This window comes from Carassius carassius, chromosome 42 (genome assembly GCF_963082965.1).
Source record: "Carassius carassius chromosome 42, fCarCar2.1, whole genome shotgun sequence".
In the NCBI taxonomy this organism is placed as follows: domain Eukaryota; kingdom Metazoa; phylum Chordata; class Actinopteri; order Cypriniformes; family Cyprinidae; genus Carassius; species Carassius carassius.
This window is the reverse complement of record NC_081796.1, coordinates 14,687,247-14,710,557: the sequence shown is the minus strand read 5'-3', so window position 1 is coordinate 14,710,557 and position 23,311 is coordinate 14,687,247. Positions and strand designations below refer to the sequence as shown.

Below are 23,311 nucleotides of genomic sequence, written 5' to 3'. Positions count from 1 at the left end.
ATAATTTTAGTTAGGGTGAATAAAAGCTTTTTGCTTCTCTTCTGAGGCTCAAGATATCTCAGCTGGAGCAAAATATTACTGCATGTTTATTCAAAGCATTAGAATACATGACTGTGAAAAAAACATTTAAAATATTTATGAACCAATTATTATTAATTAAGTTGCTTAAAGAACTATAAACAAAACAGCATCATGTATGCATGCATTGTTAAATAAATAAAAAGGGTGGAAAACCAGTCACACAGGATACATTTTTTCATTTAAAAACATGAGATGCAGTGGGATGGGGAACAAAAACTCAACATAAAGTCTCGAGATATTTTTAGAAAATTAAATAAATACATACATAAATTTTACATGTCTTTCTAAACATGCGGCTCTCTTGTGCGAGATGCGAGTCCAACGGTGTCCCTATAGAACATGCACAAAATATTCGTTCTGTGTGAACTGCTTGGTTTCAGTTTTGATGTAAACAAGATTTTCTCCACATTGATGTTCTTTTTTTTAAGTGGCTTCAACTGGATAGGCTAACATAACTTTATAATGCAATGACACATATATTGTCATCGCATCTCCTGCGCGTACACGAGGTGAAAGATGAAAAAGCAGATACTGCGTGTCGAGCTCGTCCGCCTTTGAAAGTTGTGTAGACACAGCTGTGCGCGCGGCGAGATGGAATGGAACACGTACCGGGGCTCATAAGGCAGCTTCCTTAATGCACACCTAAAATTCGAATGCGCATTCGAATGTGGATTTTTATTTAAAATTTCGACGAATATACGAAAAAAATTTTTTTTGACAGCCTAAGAAAATCGCCTATGCGATTTTTTTGTTGTTGTTGAAATTTAATCATAAACACAGCCATGTTTGAAGCCTGCAGTAAATTATGGCAGTCCACTCTGCTTATTGTTTTTCGAAAATGTTGCACTCCTGTTTGTCATTGTGCACGTAACTTCACGCCAATAAATCATCAGAAATATTGCTCTTTACCAATATATTGATTCTTTACATTCCTCCTGCCTGTTGTCCGTGGATTTACCTATATTTCGTGTTATTTGCCGTATAAAACTTTAGACATGCAAAATCGATTTTACAATCGATTCAATGAACACTCGTCACTCAAATCAAACAGGATTTTTTTTCACAAAAGTGACAACCCAAGAAAGCAAAGTAAACGTTCTCTCATTTGTAGGTTGCATTGATACGTAGCTGTGGATGCAAGTAAAACCGTACCTCATTTTTTTTCTCACCTGAAATTCATGCAATAAACATGTTTTTGACAAAGATTTAAATTTGTTTGTGGTCTAAATAGCCTGCATCAAAATGAGGTTTGCAATGATGCGCCCGAAGGCACGGGTTGAAGACCCAGTCAGTGACGTCACGATATGCTAATTTGTTTAAATTCATACCAACGTCATCACGTCACAAAAATAGACCTACCTACCGACCCTTTTTTTTTTTTTTTTTAATTACTGTTACTGCAAACCAAAATATTTTTAAGGATGGCCTGGGTGCCAAATTCTTTCAATAGACTACGTTCACACAAGGTCACTGACTAACACAACTATCATTCATTGCCATAGGTGACAGCTCATAATTATTCACTTCAAATGAGCATACAGTGTGGCAGATCTAAGTATGTGATCTTTACTACACATCCATGTTGTGTTCTTCTCCAGAAGGCTCTTAACGCTGGAGTTCAAACCCACTTGTGGGAGAAGAAATACATATTGCACCATCCTGATGATGTATCTTCTTGTTACAGAGCAGACAAGTCACACATGCTATAAAACACCAGACTTTACCCAAGGAAAAAACAATAATGGAACAAGACGGGAAATAGAGGTTTCCTACTATATTGATCGACAACAAGGAAACACAAAACGGCAGACAGTCACAGACAGCTTTTATTTCCTCTGTAGATCAATTTCAATATCTCGTCTCTGTCTTTCATTCTGCCATTCCTGATGTCTCCACTAAAATGGATATTTTTTACCAACACCCCTGAGGAAACTGCATGAGCAGGCATTAGCAACATCTGGTCCAGAAAAAGGCAAAGTGCAGGTCGTCTGGTACAGGCTGCTTCCAGGTGTCAATACACACAAATCATAAATAAAGGGCATTTTCATATGAGGCTCAGTCATGCTATCTGAATTGGCCCTCTCCATCTAGAGAAACATCCTAATTGGCCATCCCTGTTATAATTGACGTCAATGCAAGGATTGCCTAAGTGATGGGAAATGTTCATTCATGAGCTGTGACATCCAGACAGGTGACCTGATGAGTTATTCTCAGCTGGTGATTGTGAATGCACTCACTCACATAGACATACTTTTGATTTTTAGCATACCTGTCCACATTACGGATTTTTCCCAGCAAATTTAGAGAGGAGGGTCCCTGATCAACATTTAAAGCTACTAACCACGATTTTGACACTGTATATGTGAAGCAAAAGTGAGCGAATCGATATATTAGCATTATCCTGCTTATTGGCTATCAAGACCTTCAAAAAATTATTTTTTTTTAATTTTAAAATTATTATTTCCATCCGTGTGTCTGGTGTGTTTTCATTTCAAATGTTTTGATTAGGGTGTATGTGAGGATGTGGCCAGGAGTGAGGAAGACAGAGATGAAGCGGGAGGAAAAGGCAGACACGAAGCAGACAGACAAGAAGCATGAAGCCCTGCATTTTGTACCCCCCCCCCCCCCCCCCGGTCACTGTATTCATTGTTTTTATTTTTTATAAACAAACCACATACATCCCTCGCATTTGCTACACCCCTGAGTGTGGGTGAGAGGCAGTCTTTGAGGTGTGCTAGAACCAGTCACTTGAACCATTTATTATGATGGGTGTGAGTTCTACTGGGCGGTAGTCATTTAAACACATCGGGGAGGAGTGTTTTGGTATTGGCACAATGGACTAGGACTCAAAACATGTTGGCACAGTTGCTTGGGTGAATAATTTAAATTAAACAAAAATAATTTCAATTAAACAAACAACAACAAAAACAAAAACAATGCTCAGACTGTAATGGTCAGGTGCATGAGGTAATGAATGAGGATGAAGATAGTAATACAAAGTCTTTAATAATTCATAGAGTGACGGCATCCCTACATAACCATTCATAATAACCAAGGAACTAGAACACAAGAGACAGGAACTAATATAGGGCAGATAATGAGGGGCAGACAGGTGAGCACAATGAGGCGATTAACTAATAATGAGAACAGGAACAACCAAATATGGACACAGAGGGAGAAACCACAATCAACAGTCCACAGGGGTGTGACAGTAACCTCTTGTGTTACACTGTTGTCTTTATATTTATTTATTATTCATGTATTTTTTTTTTACGTGAAGGTTGTAATAGAGAAGAATAAATCATTTTGTTAATTATACAATACTTATTTGCTATAACTTAAATGGAATAGATTTACTTATAAAAATAATAAAAATAGGTCTTTCAAGTCCCATCCGCATTCAGTTCTACAGTATTTAAATACAGATGCATTTTATCATAGCAGCATTTATGAAGATACAAATAATGACTGTGCTGTACAGCAAGCCAATATGTTATTATAATCTTTGTGATTTTCTCTTGGAATTTGTAAGTGACGAAGAGGAAATCAGAGGCAAACCTGAACATGTGAAAAAAAAAAAAGCAAAGTGTTAGTTGGTTGAGCAAATAACTATCACAACAGTTTCCCAGGAGCAGCGTGTGCATGTCAGTCAGTAAACATTTACTGCTTTTCAATGTGAGAATGGAATTTTCCGCTAGCAACCTCTTTATCCTCTCCTGATATTTTTCTCAGCCAGACAGAACCATTTCCATCTCAAATCTAATGCTGCTTTTGGGTCCAGTGCGCTCTCAATCTGTTAAACCAGCGGTTCTCAATTCCAGTCCTCATGCCCCCCAGCTCTGCATATTTTAAATTTGTCTCTCTGTTAACACACCTGACTCAGATAATAAGCTCGTTAGAAGTGAGCTCCATGCATGAACTGTGTTCCCACTGACATGGTCCCTACACAGTGTTCATTGCTCCCTACTCCCTGAGCAGAGGAAATCTGTTGAAGTTTACTGCACTTTGGAACATTCATTCATGGATTTGTGCTGTGCAACGTCTTCCCACACGGACAAGTGTTACATTATATACTTCTGTAAATAAATACAATTTCAATTTACATCTCGCACACTTCAATGCACTTTGAATGGAAAGCATATGTTTGCTTCAAACTGGAATCATTGTGGAATATCCTGTGATGTCCACATCATAGTGCACTTACATTCAAATAGAACAAATGTCTGAAGCCATAAGAAAAACATACAAAATGTTCAAAAGTGACTGGAACACGAGGACTGGAATTGAGGACCATTGTGTTAAACCAACACTTTTTTAACAGATTGCACATCTGAGCACACAACATCTGTCAACTATCGGACACCAGCCAACAGCTTATCTTAAAATCTTACATGCTGATCTGTTTAAGTCCATATTACACTAAAAAAGAAGAAGAAAATATATAATACATACACAAACACAGACACACACACACACACAAAAAACCCTTTCCTTTCTCCCACACTTTGACAGCCAACAACTGGATGAAATTGATGGAGGGCTTGGCTGGAACTGGATTCAACTTGTCGGGGGTAGGCAGCCACAATTGCAGGCTAATGAAAACAATACTACTTAAAGACTGACATATTGTAGGCTATGTTCAGTGCAATAGCTTTTGAGCTGTTAAAGAGTAGTTTTGGGCTGGTTGGCCACATACAAAGTCAGATTTAAATCTGGGACAGCATACCCAGCAATTTCATCCCGTCACACCCTGACTCTCCCAAGGTATCCACAGCCTTTATTTTTAACTGTCTGTTTCTCTACACAGCCTCTGATGGAACTAGCACTGACTATTCTTAGATATATAACAGACAAAGCTTTTTTGATGCTGAAAGCAAGACGTAGCTCTGTAGTTATGTGGCTCTCTTCAAGAGTAACGACCCCTGAGCCAGCCCGTTATAACAAGGTCATTAAAACACACACATGAAGCATTTTCAAAAGCAAGAAGAAGAGCCCGAGGCTCATAAACATTAAAACAAAAGGTATTTGATAAGGTGCATTTAACCTGTGCCTTAAAACAACAAATCTAGGCCAAGGTTGACTTTTCACCTTGTTTGCATAACATTCCCCCATGCAGAACTACGGGACTATTGACTATTGCTTGATCTGTGCATATTTCTCTCATAATTCAAATGTGACAACTTTTTTTTACTGGACAGAGCAATTCCTATGGATAGAGCTCTTCTATTTTAACTGGAAGCAACAGTTTGAAGTTAAAAATGTTTTAATGATGGATTTGGTTATTAAAAACACAAAGCTTTTACGAGACATTAACTGATTGACTGGAGTTGTGTGGTTCACTTGTGGATTATTGTGAAGTCTTTATCAGCTGTTTGAACTCTCATTCTGACGACACCCATTCACTGCAGTGGATCCATTGCTGGGCAACTGATTTGGAGATAAATTTCTCCAAATGTGTTCAGAGGAAGAAACAAACTCATTTACATATTGGATGGCCTGATAGTGAAAACATTTTCAGCAAATTTTCATTTTGGGTGAACTAGTCCTTTAACTGTAATGGTGGCAACACACTCTACTATCGGTTTTTATTTTTTTATTCCACATGATTAAAAAGATAAATCATCAGTACATATGGCAAAAAAGGCTTTTAAGAGCAATACCAACACACTAGACAAGATCAAGGTTCCCTGTCTTCTCTTACTGTATGTTTATCTCTGTGTGAAACTATCATTGTCAGATAAAGTCATCATCCTGTGCTGCAGAATCCCCCCCAGAAAAGAACATGAGCAGTGCTACAGAACAGGAGGAAGCAACATCGAGCTCTCACTGTGAAAGTCTGTGAGCTGACAGCAGACCTTGCTGGAAAAAAAACTGTATCATAAAAGAGTGAGACGTTACAACAATCAAATAATCAAATAAATATGTTTTTGTTAGTTTTTTGATTACTTATTTCGCTTTATATTTTCAATTAAACTATATTCATTAATTTTATTTAGAAAGCTTATAAAAGTTGCTGTTGAAAAGGTTTAGATTTTTTTGAATGAAAGTAATTATTTTGTTTAGTAAGGATTCATTTAGATTAAAAGTAAGATTAAAGACATTTTATAATGTTACAAAATATTTTTACTTCAGAAATGTTGTTCTTTGAATTTCTATTCATCAAAAAAATTCTGGGGAAAAAAAAGTTTCCACAAAAATAGTAATCAGTTTAACTGTTTTCAACATTTTGATGTTTCTTAAGCACCAAATCAGTGTATTAGATGATTTCTGAAAGGTCATGTGACACTAAAGACTGGATATTGTTATCATAATGATAAGAAATCAACATTATGTTGGATGTGTGTGTACACATACATACATACATACATATATATATTTTTTTTTTTTTTTTTTTGTGCTAAAAAATAATCAATAGTAATAAACATAAATTGCCTTTTAAAATGACTGTGCTATTTAACGTTAATAGACCTAAAACCTACATTTTTTAAGTCTCAGTTGCAAATGAAGACAATTACTCTTCTTTTCATCCAAGAAAAAGACCCTCAAGTGTCTCCTCTAAAGTTTTAGAAGAGATCTCAAAAACACTGTGATCAAATACCTCAGTTGTTTCATTTATCCTCATTTAACATCTTAAATCAAGTTTATACTTATATGAAACACTGCAAAAGTCTCATGTGTTGTGAAAGGACAACCTCTGAGATGCAACTAGGTTGTTTTGTCACAAAGCCTTATTGACTTTAACTCATAACTCAAACCACTTTTAGTTGACAGTATTGAGATATTTTCCACATGCTCTACAAAGCTTTGGTTTTTGGAGACATTTAAATGCCAGAGCGTGACACAGGCAGTGAGCCTCCACCACATCACAGGAGCCTTTTTAAGAAATAAACCTTCACAGGCTCTTAAAAGAGATGACAAGCAAAATCAAATGTTCTCCTAAGTTGTAGAATCCTGTTTAAACCAGACATTGAAATGCACAGACTGACTGACATTTCAGGTGTCCCACTGTTGATGCCAATTGCTACGTATGCTTAACGTGACACAAAACTCCCTATGTGGTTTAAATTAACCCGTCATATACCCCCATGCATGCATACACAAATACACACACCTCTGGAGGTGCAGTGATAAGGCCCATAATGCCTGTCGCTCTGAACATTTGACATTTTTAGAGGTTTAATTACACGCTTGGCCTCCAAGAGTTGGGCAAAAACTGAAGCAAATTACACTATCACTATCCCCAGCTGCATGTCAGCTTTGTACAACTGAAGCCCTTCAGCAGTTGAAAGCAATCACCTTTATGAATAAATAGGGTTCACCCTCATGAGTGAACTGTAAAGGCGCGTGTCTATTCTGGGTTCACTTACAGGCAAGATTGACTTTTGGGTGGGCCTCAAAAAATGAAAGGGGCTATTGTCTAATATAAAATTATAACTGATAACTGAAATGAAAAGCTTTTTTGTTATGTTTTGCTTATTGGATTGGATGGATAGTTATTGTCCTCAATTATGCTTTACTGTGATTTTCTTTTCATGTTTTACACAACTGGTCTGGCCCACCAATAGAAATTTACCAGTTTTAAAACAGATAATAAAACAGATACAACAGGTCGAAAAGATGGGGTCAGTACGATTTCTTTTTTATTCTTGAAAGAAATTAAAACTATATATATATATATATATATATATATATATATATATATTTTTTTTTTTTTTTTTTTTTTTTTTTAAGTATCACAGTTATTACAGAAAGTATCATTTTCCATAAATGGCTGCATTTATTTGCAGCAAACTGCATTCAAAAAATAAAAAAATAAAAACAGTAAAACAATTACAATTTTCAACAACAAGAACAAAACATATTTTCCAATTTAAAATAACTGTTTTCTATTTTAAAACAATTTTAAACAAGTAATTTATTCATGTGATGGCAAAACAAAATTTTCAGCATAATTTTCATGATCCTTCAGAAATCATTCTAATATGCTGATTTGGTGCTTAAAAAGCATTTACTATTATAATCAATGATAAAAACAGTGCTGTGCTTAATAATTTTGTGGAAACCATGATACATTTTTTAGAAAGTTCAAAAGAACATCATTTATTTGAAATAGGTTTTTCTGTAACATTGCAAATGTCTTTCATTTTTGATCAATTTAATGTGTCCTTGCTGTATAAAAGTATTGTAAAAAGTCCTACAGGAACTTGAACCATAGTGCATGATTTTAACTTGAAATAGTAAGCTTTCGTAAAGTAGGAGGTTACATCTTTAGCCAGTTGCCAACTGTGACACAACTACTCATCAAAACATTCACACACATGTCCAGACTGAAAACGAGTGTGTGAGTGTATATCAGGTTAGAAGTACATGCTGTCATGGCACAAAGATAATAACAAGAGAACTACTTCATCTGCTGTATAATTGAATACCAACATACTGGTGCAGGAATAAAGGAAAAGACAGACTCTTGATCGGCAAGAGGTTTTTCTTTTATTACTGTTTTTTTTTTTTATGAAGTTCTCGGATATGCAAACAATGTAAATAATTACACGGCTCCAGTGGGACCAATTAATCTCATGTGCGGGGTGTAATTTGTCCCATAAAAAGAAGACGAAGGAAATGCAAGTAGACACAATGTCGGCTGTAAGCTGGTGCTAATGAAAGAATGAGGGAAAGAGAAAAGGAGGAAGACAGAGTTATGTAGCCCAGCTTTGAATGACATGATATAGCCCTAACGTTTTGACAGGACAGAGCATGTCATACAGCTGCAGGCATAACTGAGGCATGCGTTGAGTTCGGTAGATTATAGAAAGTTCCTTTAGTGACTCCATGTCCCATCTAGAACATCCCAGACAACCACAGGGCTGTTAGCACAAACCAACACACTTTCCTCTTCCTCCAAGCAATTTGCTGATCATATTTTAACACCAATATGAAGACAGACATCAACACATCAACAAATGGAATCAACAAATGGAAATTGGGGGAGGATGAGAAGAAAAAAATTATAGCTTCAGGGATAGATTACCGAAATATTACATTTCTGTCATAATTTATTCACCCTTGTGTCGTTCCAAACTTGTCCAACTTTCTTTCTCTAAACACAAAAGATGTTTCTAAGAAAATTACTCTATTTTTTTATATACATACAATAAAAAGTCAATAGGGACCAAATGCTGTTTTGAACCCCACTGACTTTCACTGTATGGACAAAAATATTTGTAACATTTTTCAAGATTTTTCAAGTATTTTTTGTGTTCAACAGAAGAAAATCTGAAACACTAAGGGGGTGAGTAAACTTGTATGATGAACTAATGTTTACTAAAAACCTAATACCTACTGACCTGAATTCTGTTGTCTGTGGAGACACAAAATGTGGGGCAAAGTAAAGAAAAATGCATGTGAGAAATATATCTCTTGCATTTAAAAACACTGCTTAATAAGCTTATTAACATCTTAGAGAGAAAAGAAATACAATCTGATGGTGTACGCCACATTGAAATGCAGCACATTATTAAAACAACATGAATTTTAATGTAGATCTAAACCAATTAAGGTATTTAGGAGACTGAATAATTGCTTTATGAGATGCTCAATCCCCATGGACTCACTTTCAAACTCCAAAACATGCATTCAATTCTCCAAAGACTCCATTAGGAATATTGAAAACATTAACTACCTGGTCTCATGGCATAAATGTACCTGGGTGCACTTTTTAGCGAGATGCGAAATATGTACAAATAAGTATATCACTGCAGTTTCCAAAATAAATGAACACTAGGGGCAGTAAAACTCTGACACCTTTTATTCCTTTTCACACAAATTTACAGAGTTTCGATTAATAAAGCATAATTTTCACACAATTACTTAAAGAAAATTAGGTTATGACTTCAAAACAATATTAATATGCTGGGAGATTTGAAAACTGATGCTTTTGAACATTAGCATCGCACATATCCGGCTTCATTGCTATGAGTTTTCATAGGTTTGATCGGTAGCTCACGATGTATGGAGACAGACTTAAGAGGCGAGGAGCTCTGGTTGGAATCAGATCAAATCTGCATATTAGGAAGTTGAAATGGCACAGTTGCATCAGCAAATGCGTTTATTTTTATTTTTTTTATCAGTTCCGCATTTGTTAACACTCGGTTAGGTTTAGGGTTGGGTTTGGTGTAGGGTATTTCAACAAGAGAGCATTTAACTTTTAGTGACAGTCCCTGGATATTTAAATTCTGAACCAACGCAATACGTACCAGAAGCAACATAATAAAAACACAGCAATACGTAGCTATTTCAACGTAAAATAAAGGACATTAAAATTTAAAACTATCAACACAGTAGGAGAATATTCATACAAAATAAACAATGCATTACCTGCAGGATTACTCACAGCTCTTTAGGTTCTAATAGTTCATTATAGAGAGAAAAGAGAAGGTTACGAAAATCAAGCGTGTATTGTTAATAGGTTTGCTGATGTTTTGCTGGCTATACTTGCATGGGAATGCAATTACAAAACAAACCTCTCTCTTTCTTCTTCTCTCTCTCACTGGTCTGACAAATCTGGCAATATTCCAAATACTACCGTCTGGACATTAAGACAATGAAGTTTAAACAATAAATTTTAACTGGGGACGTATGCTCTTTCCTGCAGACCTCGTTAGAGTAATTGAAATATGGCGGCCCAGCAGGCTAATTAGATAGTATATGAGCAGTCAAATCCAGGCATGAGATGAAATGTTCCACAAGAGGTTCTGGAACATAATACAAGTAGAGATTGACAGTTTATTGCTATTCTGAGCAGTTTCACTATGGTTGTCCAAAATCATCATTTTGGAAGTATGTCACTGAAAGCTATTTTTGAGTTAATATTATCCATAACTTTTGCAATAGGAGGAAGGAGGAGTTCAAGAACACTTTCTTTTGACTTCAGGCAAAAAAAAAAAAAAAAAAAAGTGAGAATGTTTTTAAAGGTATGCGCCTTAAGTTATAATGTACTTTAAAGGTCATCATTAGCATCACCAAAGGGAATAGCAAAAACATCTGCATTCAAACACGCTTCTAAAAGACTCACACCATTGGTTGAGCCGGTGTTGCTATGTGGAATGGGATGCTAAAAACCAGATCAAAACAAACCTAAAGAAACCAATTTTCAGGAAAATCAACCAATGAATGGCTTATATATTATAATCTTTAATAAGGGAACATATTAAAATTAAAAATTTAACACAAAAATGAATATGAAAAATGTATTAAAAGGCAATGACAAATTTCTGTGGTATCCAGAAACACTGCTTTACCATAGACTTAAAACTATTTACTTTTCCCATTTCCAGCAAAGTACATTTGTATTCTTAGTGCATTGATTTAGTATGCATATTAGGATACAGCCTATGACTTCCAATTGGGTCGACAGCCTTAGAGCTAATTTCAGACAGTGTCAGGTGAATTTAAAAAATCCACATAAAAATCCACATAAGCTGTATAAAACCCTCAGAATTGGTTCTTCCTGTATGATTCATAGACCTTAGTCAGGGTAGCGCCATATTTAATTTTCAAATGAAAATGAGGCTGTGAGGGATAGAAGTACAGTGTGTTCAATGGACTGTACTGTTTAACAACCTATTTTTCAGCTGATGAAACATCTTTCTGAAAAAAACATTTTAGCAGACAAAAGCACCATAAATAAGAGTACAAGACCTTTATATAATGCGTCTCATTGTGAAGACTGTAAGTCTATATCCCACAGCATTGTTTTCATCCACATAAAACTCAATATAGCATCTAACCTGGTTAAGAATCTACAGGATTTTTTGCTCATTACAAGGTCTGAGCAGAAGAATGTGAGAATGATTTTTAAAGTATGAAACTAAAGGTTAAGTGATAAAATGTACTTTAAAGGTCCTCTTTAGCATCGCCAAATGCAATAACAACAATAATAATAATAATAAAAGAATCTACTTAAACAAGCTTCCTCAAGACTCCACTTCCATTGGTTGGATAAACAGAAAGCTCCGCCCCAAACTCACACCATTGGTAGAGCCGGTGTTGCTATGTGGTTAGGATGCTAAACAAATCAGAAGAAACCAAACCTAAACAGACCACTTTTCAATTCAATTCCATTAAATTTCATTCAATTTAATTCATGTTTATTTGTAAAGTGCTTTTCACATTTGCAAAGCAGCTTTACAGAAAATTTGGTAGTTTCGTATGTTCAGGGCATCCAACTTATAGCTAGCATAAGCTGGAATAAGAAAACATTTGAACATAAAAAAACTAAACAAATGAATATACACAAAAATGAATTTAGTCGATATGCATTGTAAATGCAAACAGTAGCTGACAGATTGAGAGTTCAAAGAATCTTTATTGTCTATCAGCAATGATATAAATTCTTCTTTGGTTAAAAGGCTCTCATACAATGCAACATAATACATACATACAATCCACAATACACAGTTCATTGTAAAACAAACATTTTAGAATTAAAAAACAACCTACACACAATCTCTTAACCTTGTTTAAAATAGTTACTGCACTGGGCACAAAATAATTCCTGTAAGCCTTCATAGCCAAAGGAGTTCTAAACCTGCAAACTGATGGAAGTTGCTCAAAAGCATCATAAAGCGGATGTGTACAATCTGTAATAATAGAAGCTGCTTTTTCTTAACTGCCACATAATAAAGATTTGAAAGCAGAAGCTGCGAGACCCCAGTAATCTTTGATGCCTGCTTAATAATTCTTGATAATTTTTCCATATTTCCAGCCGAAAGTAGACTATACCAAGAAACAATATTAAATGTCATGACTGATTCCACAAGTGACCGATAGACTGTAGTCATGATATCCTGTTTAACATTACATTTTTTCAGCGGTCTCAGAAGAAATAAACACTGATTAGCTTTCTTACAGACACCATTCACATGTTGTGCAAAGGACAGTTGGCTGTCAATCACAGTGCCCAAATACATAAAGGATTCAGTCTGTTCCACTTCCTGCCCCCCCTAACCTAAGTGGTTCATGAAGTGAGGAATACATTTTGAGTGGACGAACTCAAAATTGACATTAACATTCACAACAACATCATTACAAGGTCCTGATCCTACATGCTGACCTGTAAACTTGTGCTCTGCGCTCCTAGTATTTGTTTGACCTCAACGCTACTACCTAGACAAACAGGGCGGCCCATCTGTGAGCGGTTTCCTATCCGTAGGAGATGTCTAGGGTTCCGCTGAGAACATCACTCTTCGTATGTGTTTGTAAGCAGCGAGGGCCATGCGATGGGCCAGCAGCAGTCACTTAAGTACCAGACAAGAGCTTGTTTTGGTATGAGCAGCTGTGTTATTGCACTCAAGTTAGGTTATATTGGGTCACCTTCTGAACTGTAGAGAGCTAACCGAGCTATAGGTGCACTTTTGGGTAGAATAACAGCATTTAAACAAAGCACTCACTAGCATATCAATATAGTACATGTAGTGGCGAACCGCAGATCTCTGGGACCCCTGTGAACCATGGAGTGTGTGTGTTGGGTGTGAAATAGCAACCCTCTACATTGTGGGTTGTGTCACATGATCCTTCAGAAATCATTCCAATATACGGATTAGAATATCAGCCTTAAAATATTTTTGATCAAACAGATACAGCCTTGGTGAGCATAAGAGACTTCTTTAATAAAATATTCTTGCAAGTGACAAAAATCTCTTCATAATGGCAATGTATCATTGGATGTTAGCACTAGGTCATGCTAATGCAGTCAGGAGAGAGATTTAGACATGCCTAGGAAATCTAAATGTGTCTGATCATTACTCAAGTTGTCTCCAAACAGTTTTATTTAGCAGATAATATATTTAGAGAAAGAGACGTCAAACTGATTTAAAAAAAAAAAATTCAATAATGCCAGTGACAACTGAGCCCTGATTCTAACCCTCACCATCTGCTAAACTGCAAGGGCAGATTTCACCACACTTCTGCATGAATTCACCTTCTATAGAGTCACCACAACTTCCTGTCCCCTCTCACCCAAACAGATGGGGGTGAGCAGAACCTGGACACCCCACAAATAGCCCACCAACACTTCCACACCAGTGTGGGCCCTTTTTTCCCCTAAAGTATCTGAATCAAGAAAGAAAACAGGCCTTCGGGAAGTGAAGGACAGCGGGTGAGTGCAGCTGGATAAGCAAGAGCTACATTAACTCTGTGGAGGAAGTGTCAGACAGATGCTGCTTTCTGAACGTGGTATAAATTAACATCTCAATCCTTGAATAAGTTTTGTAACTTTTTATTACTGCTATTAAGTTAATACAATATTTAAGGATTCAAATAATAATAATTATTATTATTATTTCATACCCAATATATAATACATTAAATATACTTTTTAAAATAATTTATTAAATATTAAATTAATAAATTATTTAATTATTTATAAATAATGTATTCTTATTCCTATTATTATTATTTACACCATATTTGAGTCAGATTATCAGTTAGCATGTATTCTTAGCTTATGTATACCAGAACATTCAACTGAAAAATAAATGGATCTAAGAAGGCTGAGCCACGAGCAATTTAACAAACAAACATACTCATTCAATACTGATAAAGTATTAATATACAAGTATTAATATAAAATAGAATTCAAATTGTACTAGATTCTTCAAAAGTTGGGAGTCTTTTTTTTTTAAAGAAATTTCTTTATGCTAATTTGATCAAAATAGAATAAAATGTAAATTGTAAAAATCGAATTTATATATATTTAAATATGTGTGTATGTATACAACCCGAATTCCGGAAAAGTTGGGACGTTTTTTAAATTTTAATAAAATGAAAACTAAAAGACTTTCAAATCACATGAGCCAATATTTTATTCACAATAGAACATAGATAACATAGCAAATGTTTAAACTGAGAAAGTTTAAAATTTTATGCACAAAATGAGCTCATTTCAATTTTGATTTCTGCTACAGGTCTCAAAATAGTTGGGACGGGGCATGTTTACCATGGTGTAGCATCTCCTTTTCTTTTCAAAACAGTTTGAAGACGTCTGGGCATTGAGGCTATGAGTCGCTGGAGTTTTGCTGTTGGAATTTGGTCCCATTCTTGCCTTATATAGATTTCCAGCTGCTGAAGAGTTCGTGGTCGTCTTTGACGTATTTTTCGTTTAATGATGTGCCAAATGTTCTCTATAGGTGAAAGATCTGGACTGCAGGCAGGCCAGGTTAGCACCCGGACTCTTCTACGACGAAGCCATGCTGTTGTTATAGCTGCAGTATGTGGTTTTGCATTGTCCTGCTGAAATAAACAAGGCCTTCCCTGAAATAGACGTTGTTTGGAGGGAAGCATATGTTGCTCTAAAACCTTTATATACCTTTCAGCATTCACAGAGCCTTCCAAAACATGCAAGCTGCCCATACCGTATGCACTTATGCACCCCCATACCATCAGAGATGCTGGCTTTTGAACTGAACACTGATAACATGCTGGAAGGTCTCCCTCCTCTTTAGCCCGGAGGACACGGCGTCCATGATTTCCAACAAGAATGTCAAATTTGGACTCGTCTGACCATAAAACACTATTCCACTTTGAAATAGTCCATTTTAAATGAGCCTTGGCCCACAGGACACGACGGCGCTTCTGGACCATGTTCACATATGGCTTCCTTTTTGCATGATAGAGCTTTAGTTGGCATCTGCTGATGGCACGGCGGATTGTGTTTACCGACAGTGGTTTCTGAAAGTATTCCTGGGCCCATTTAGTAATGTCATTGACACAATCATGCCGATGAGTGATGCAGTGTCGTCTGAGAGCCCGAAGACCACGGGCATCCAATAAAGGTCTCCGGCCTTGTCCCTTACGCACAGAGATTTCTCCAGTTTCTCTGAATCTTTTGATGATATTATGCACTGTAGATGATGAGATTTGCAAAGCCTTTGCAATTTGACGTTGAGGAACATTGTTTTTAAAGTTTTCCACAATTTTTTTACGCAGTCTTTCACAGATTGGAGAGCCTCTGCCCATCTTTACTTCTGAGAGACTCTGCTTTTCTAAGACAAAGCTTTTATAGCTAATCATGTTACAGACCTGATATCAATTAACTTAATTAATCACTAGATGTTCTCCCAGCTGAATCTTTTCAAAACTGCTTGCTTTTTTAGCCATTTGTTGCCCCCGTGCCAACTTTTTTGAGACCTGTAGCAGGCATTAAATTTTAAATGAGCTAATTAAGTGGATAAAATTGTAAACTTTCTCAGTTTAAACATTTGCTATGTTATCTATGTTCTATTGTGAATAAAATATTGGCTCATGTGATTTGAAATTCCTTTAGTTTTCATTTTATGTTATTTCATGTTTATATATATGTATATATATGTTTATATATATGTGTGTATATATATATATATATTTAAAATAAATTATTTTTAAATCATTGAATAATTTTGTAAGGATAAGGATATTGTATTATATTTATTTAAATGAAACATTAAAGAATAGAACACACAAAACACCCATATATATATATATATATATATATATATATATATATATATATATATATATATATATATATATATATATATATACAGGGACGTGCACAGACATTTTGAGGGGCAGGGGCTCAAGTGAAATAAAGGGCACTTCTCATAATTAGGTTTTTTTTTTTTTTTTTTTTTTTATATATATATATTAACGCAACTCTGACTTCCTTTTAAAAAAAATAATTAAAAAAGTTAATTAATTTTATCTTCCTCAAACTCACGCAATTGTTTCATTTTCAAAAGATGTCTACAAAATAATCAGTTCACAGAAACCATGGTCTCCTCAGTATTCACTAGGTTTATAGAGCAGCAAAGGAAACCATTCCACAATGTGCATGTTTTGAAAACATTTTCTATGCTACTAGTTTCAAGTATATATGAAGAGTTCAGATGCAAAAGCCTCTAAGTGCCATCTGAAATTTTCTTATGAGCTTTTTTTTTCAAGCTCGTATTTAAGTTCAGTAATTTAACTTAAATGACAATTAATAGGTAATTTTCATTGCCAGTAATGTGAAATAAGTGAACATAAACATACAAGCTTGATAAAAATGATCATTATTGAAAGAAATTTCAGATGTCACTTAGAGGATTTTTCATCTGAACTCTTCATATTTAGAATAACCTAAACAACTGCATCAAACAGAGGGGCGTGTTTTTACTAATAATTTGTTTATTTTTGCACAAGGCACTACATCGTTTTAATTATTTTGGTGTTATCAGATTCAGAATACATAACACTTTATAATTAAACTTACCAAAATAATTGAGTAAAAATTCAATAAAAGCCAATGTCATGTATGTATTTGTGGTGGTATGGAATACTATTTTATAAAGGTTTCGAGGAAATAAAAAAAGTTAAATCACTTAAATAGTTCATTTATAAATATTGTTATTTTTAAAGTTGAATGTTAACTTATTTCTACTCGGTTTTATTTATTAATGTACTAGATGCAGTTACTCAGATATACTACATTTTTTAGAGTGTATCCTCCATCTGTTTGCATCTGTAGATTTCTTCTAAATTCACCAATTTAGATTTCTAAATTCCAGGGGGAAAGACTCTTGATGTAAGTCAATAACTGGGGACGTTCTGTATGCAAATTAGGCGTCAACTAGTTAAAATGCGCACATTTGCATCTAATTGACAGGGAAATGCAGGTAAATAGGATAAACAAAATAACTAAAGCATATCAACTGGTGGTGATATATGCTTATTTTATTAACTTATTTTATTACATGGCTTGGTTGAATTCCAATGTAGAATGCGGTCTGTTAAAACCAACAGACCGCTGTGCGGAGTATAACAGACCGTTGCCATGAAAAACAGAGCGTTGCTATGGACTCACAGGATTCTAACCGTAGAGACGGAGTGGACTATTTTCTTTAGCGGAAGCAATACAATCGGGTTTAACAATCGGGGGAGAGGGAGAGGGAGCGCTTCAGAACTCCTGACCTGATATTTAGATACTATATTTCAATAAATATATTTGTTTGACAGGGAAGCTGTGTGCAAACAGAAATATATATTATTTTCCAAAAATAAATAAAAAAGCATCCCAGAAAAAAGGGCACTTTCTCTCCAGGAATAAAAAGGGCAGGTGCTCAAGCCCCCTTTCATGTCTATGTGTGCACGTGCCTGTATATATATATATATATATATATATATATATATATATACACATTATTTACATAATACATGATAATTATTAAAAATACATTTTAACAAATATGAACTAAACTCAACAGATTTGCTTATATAGCTAAACTTGTAGTGTACTGAAAAATAATATAATAAAATATAATACAATATCTGTCCAGGAATCATCCAAATAAACATTGTGGCAGAACATGAACTTTGCACAGCGAGCTCACATAACCTGTCAACATTTAAATTTAAAGGAGTTAATTTCCCGAACAGTTCATTAAAATCACCAACAGAAACAGATGTTAACAAGATGGAGAATTTTGCAGTCTTGTGTGCACTGGGAACAGAACGGCCTCACACCCCAACTTCTCTTTTTAATGATGGGTGTCTCAGAAAGCCTAACAATAAGTTATTCTTCTCTCTGCTGAACATGCCCTTACATTGCACAGAAATCATATGGTGGCAATAAAATATCACAGCTAACATAAATAATGTTTTAATGAGCCCCCTTACCCTTCACTTTAATGATGACTGTAGCTTTTAAGGTCTGCTAGTCTCTGGGGCCGCCACATGTGGCCTCCAGGGGGGCCAGTCAGACACAAACTTATTCCAAACACTTCAGATTCCTAAATCATCCATGAGTACTGCTGATCATGCCTTCCAGTCTTTTCTCTCACCTCTGTTATCCATTGTTCACCTTCAGAATTCTTTCTCGCTCTCTCTTTCCCTTCCCTCATCTCACACGGCAGACAGAAATGTGTGCGGTGGTGAGCAGTCATGGTAAACTGAACCTAATTCTGAGGGTAGGAATAACAGGATGTGTCCATCTAATTGTTTTCAAAGAACATTGATCCCTTGTAAGCATGAGAGTGAAATCCTAGTACACATGAGCCTTATTATTCCTCTGAGTTTCTAATTAACATGAAATTTAGCAATGCCGAAAGGTCCATATGGACAAAGTTAGGTGGCCCTGCTAACAAGAGTCTAGAGTTTAAAATTAGAAGAATGAATAACTATTCCATGGTGACTTTGAGAAATGCTTTTTCAAATTTATTTTAGCTTCTGCAATGGTTTTGATGTTATTTTTAATTTATGTACATATTAAATTTTTACACAAACATTTAAAAGTCAGTGTCACATGATCCCTCAGAAAATGTTCTAATATGCTTATCTGCTGTTCAATATATATATATATATATTTTACTATCACTATTAAAACAGTTTTGAATGCTAGTGTATGTTCTAATATGCTTATCTGCTGTTCAATATATATATATATTTTACTATCACTATTAAAACAGTTTTGAATGCTAGTGTATATACAGCATTGTCCAGTTTTAGTTTAATATTTCTAACTTCATCTATAAACAACAACAAAACTCTCTCTCACAGCTTGCAATGCCAAACATGTTAATTATATGCTATACTTATTGTTTCTATACAGTTATTATAAAGTGTACATTTAAAACAACATACAAACATGTACAGTACTGTACCAGAACAATTGGCTCTGGTAAAATCTATTGCTCTGGTCCAAAACCTATTGATCTGGCTGTTTCAAAAGGTAAATTATGCTGCTTTCTATGTATCCTTTGCTTAAAAGAGAATTCCAAGAACTCAAAAGTAAATAAATCCAATATGGATGAGGCAAGAGCAGCTTCATAAATAATATTACAACTAACTCAGTACTGAAAAATAATAATAGAAAATAGTTCAGCACAAAAAAAAAAAAAAAAAGTACATGACTCAAAAGTTTGGGGTCAGTGAGATTTTATAATACAGAAAGAACTACAGTAAAAAAACAATAGTGTGAAATATTACTACAATTTAGAATAGCCATTTTAATGCATTTTAAAATCTAATTTATTCCATGAAAGTCCATGTACGTAACAGTTCACCCCCTCCCAGAACTGTGCGTCCTCGCACCGCAAGAGGAATACCAGCGGAGGGAGGGTGGGGGTTCTGGAGGCGGGTGTGGGGCAGGCAAGGGGCAGGCAAAGAGGGAGCAAGGAGCTTGGAACCAGGGCGGAGTGGATGGAGGGAGGAGTCAGGGAATCCACACGCCAAGGCGGAGCTGGAGACTGGAAGGCCCGCGGCGAACCATTGCGCCCAGATAACGCTGACTGAGGGTGAGTTGTGAGACTGACTGGCACCAATGGAGATGAGGTCGAGGAACTGGCTGGTCTAGGAGGAGATGAGAGAGGGAGGCCGGGAGGAAACACAGGAGGAACAGGGTTGGGCAGAGCCTGCGAGGAAACAGGAGATTCAGGGCGGGGCGGAACCAGCGGAAATGGAGCAGAGGAACTGACTGGTCCAGGAGGAGGTGGGAGAGGGAGGCTGGGAGGGAATACAGGAGGATCAGGGCTGGGCGGAACCTGCGGTGAAACAGGAGATTCAGGGCTGGACAGATCCAGCGGAGAAACAGAAAATTCAGGGCTGGACGGAACCAGCGGAGAAACAGAAAATTCAGGGCTGGACGGAACCAGCGGAGAAACAGAAAAATCTTCACCAATACTCCCACGACACACGGTGTTGCCGGCTCACACACCTGGTCAGTCTCCGACAGTGACAGGCTTGGGCTCTGCGGCGGACTCTAGCTCTGTGCGGCGGGATGGCGGGATGGCGGCTGGCTGGTCTCTGGTTCGGGAGTGGGGCTGGAGATATCCTCTTCAGTGGTGCAGATGGTAAATGAAGATCCATTTTTCTCCAGCACCCACTCCACGAAGGCGGCGAAATCCTCTCTGGGATCGTTCACTGGCAGGCGTGCCTTACACCGCTCGCTCAGGCTGGTGTAATAGAAGTTAGAGAGCAAGCAGTCGGGGAAGTGGGTAAGGCGCGCCAGATCTAGAAAGTCCCTGGTATGGTCCTCCAGCGAACGGTCCAGTTGCTCCAGGCACAGGAGTTGGACTGCTGGTAATGCCATTCCGGGAGAGGGAGGAAAACAAAACGAAAGAAAAACGCTGCTAAATAAAATGTTTGGTCCGTGATTCTGTTACAGGTAGGCTGGTGCGTAATAAAGGGTGCACGAGGAAGACGATATACAAAAGGGTACTTTTAATAATCGTAGGAGAATAAGGGCACATCCAACATACAAACGTAGGATACAACATTAATCACAGATAAGGAGGAACTCAAAAGACAGGGTATTTAAACACAAGGGAGAAATCAGGTGAATGGAGATAGGTGGGGATTAATCAATTAACCAAACAAGAAAAGGAAGATGACCAAATAAGGGAACTGAAATTCCATGTAGGTAACATAAACAGGTGTGTTGCTTAATATTTTTGTGGAAACCATAAAACATTTTCTTAGGATTCTATGATTAATAGAAAGTACAGCATTTATTTCAGACTGATATAATTTAGAATAATGTAAATCAGAGGTGGGTAGTAACGAGTTACATTTACTTCGTTACATTTACTTGAGTAATTTTTTGGTAACGAATACTTTTCTGAGTATATTTAAAGATGGGTACTTTATACTCTTACTTGAGTAAATTTTTGGGGAAAAATCTGTACTTTTACTTCGTTACTGTGGGGGACACTCCTCTCGTTACTTTATCTTAATGCAATAAATGTTATAATGCTTCAGTTTATTCCAAACGCAACGTCTACTTTTCTCTGGGCAATGAGCGATGCCCATTTGCGAATGATTCATTCTTTTGAGTCAATTCTGTTCAAAGGCTTGATCAAACCAATTGGCAAAAGAGTGAATTGGTTCATGAATCAGTTTGAATGAGTCGTTCAGTTCCCTGCCGCATGCGCTGAGCGTCTGAAGTGGTTCACTCGGAGTTGTAACGTTTAAGAACAGAAAGAGCGTTGAAAACGTGACTGGAACTGCACTGAATTGAAATCTGCAAAGGTTATTATTTGCTAGCGATGGAGATCCTTATTAGATGAACACCGCGTGTGCTGTCTACTGTTTAACAGGTAATAACTTGGGCTACATTCGATTACAGTACACGATACCACTGACATTAGTTTGTTGTACGTGTGTGGCTTATAACAGAGGGGAGTCAAGTTGAATGCAGCTTCCAAAAGACAAAAAAACAGCCGATTAAGATTTTATTAATTTTAATACAATCACACTGGTGCAAGTACGTTCAGCGAGTCATATTATCAGCTGCTAAATTCAGATCTGTGATTGCTTGCTGGCGCTTAGCCAGAGATAGATGCGTTTATACAGCGCTGCGCATTATAACAAATCACACATGATCTTTTTGAGCTTATTAAAGCATTGGCCAATCAGAGGCGTTCAGATGAGTCAGCGCTAAAATGCCGGTGCTTCCTTCACTCGCTCACTGACTGAATACCTCTTTCTGGCGAATTCTCTCGTCAGAAACAACAAAGTGCAGATGTGTGTACGAATCTTTAATTAAGATATTTATTTCACAGTGTTAACAATTTCAGTAATTTTAATGGGAGTTTCTGAGAGTGATTGAAATCTAGACTGTCAGTGAAAATGATCTTTAATAATGTAAATGTTATTTGCTCTCTTTCTGAACAATGAAAGATTAGTAGATTAGATAGCAATATTTATATCACATTAACTTTCAATGTTAAATTCACATTTAATATAAAGTCAGTCGTATTAAAAATATGTTATGGCATGACACCTATATCTGTTACTTAAGTAAACAGACAGGGTTTTATAATAAATTACATAAATTGGAGTAAAGGCTAATGAAATATATACATTTATACAAGCACACATACATTACATACAATTTATCTATATATCTAAATAAAAATAGGCTCAGTATATATGACCCAAAGTAACTAGTAACTAACTACTTGAGTAGATTTTTTATCCGATACTCTTTTACTCTTACTCAAGTAACTATTCAAGACTAGTACTTTTACTTTTACTTGAGTAAATATTTCTAGAAGTACTTTTACTTTTACTTGAGTACAGTTTTTGGGTACTCTACCCACCTCTGATGTAAATAAATGTCTTTCTTTCTTAAAAATCTTACTGAACCCAAACCTTTTAATTGTATTATTTATAACCCAATATATGCGTGTTATGTATTAGCCTGCTTAGCAACATGCTA

General features: G+C 36.1%; 1 protein-coding gene across 4 annotated transcripts in view; it reads right to left on the bottom strand.

Annotated features, from left to right (window-relative positions):
- LOC132123776 (semaphorin-5A-like) overlaps positions 1-23,311 on the bottom strand; it is a 183,344-nt gene that overhangs the window by 134,662 nt on the left and 25,371 nt on the right. For 2 of the 4 annotated variants that reach the window (XM_059534407.1, XM_059534410.1), the window contains one exon: positions 9,143-9,178. The exons of the other annotated variants lie outside the window; for them this stretch is intronic. In XM_059534407.1, the coding sequence (XP_059390390.1) occupies positions 9,143-9,178 (36 nt within the window). The remainder of the gene's footprint in view (positions 1-9,142; positions 9,179-23,311) is intronic. 4 annotated transcript variants of the gene reach the window in all.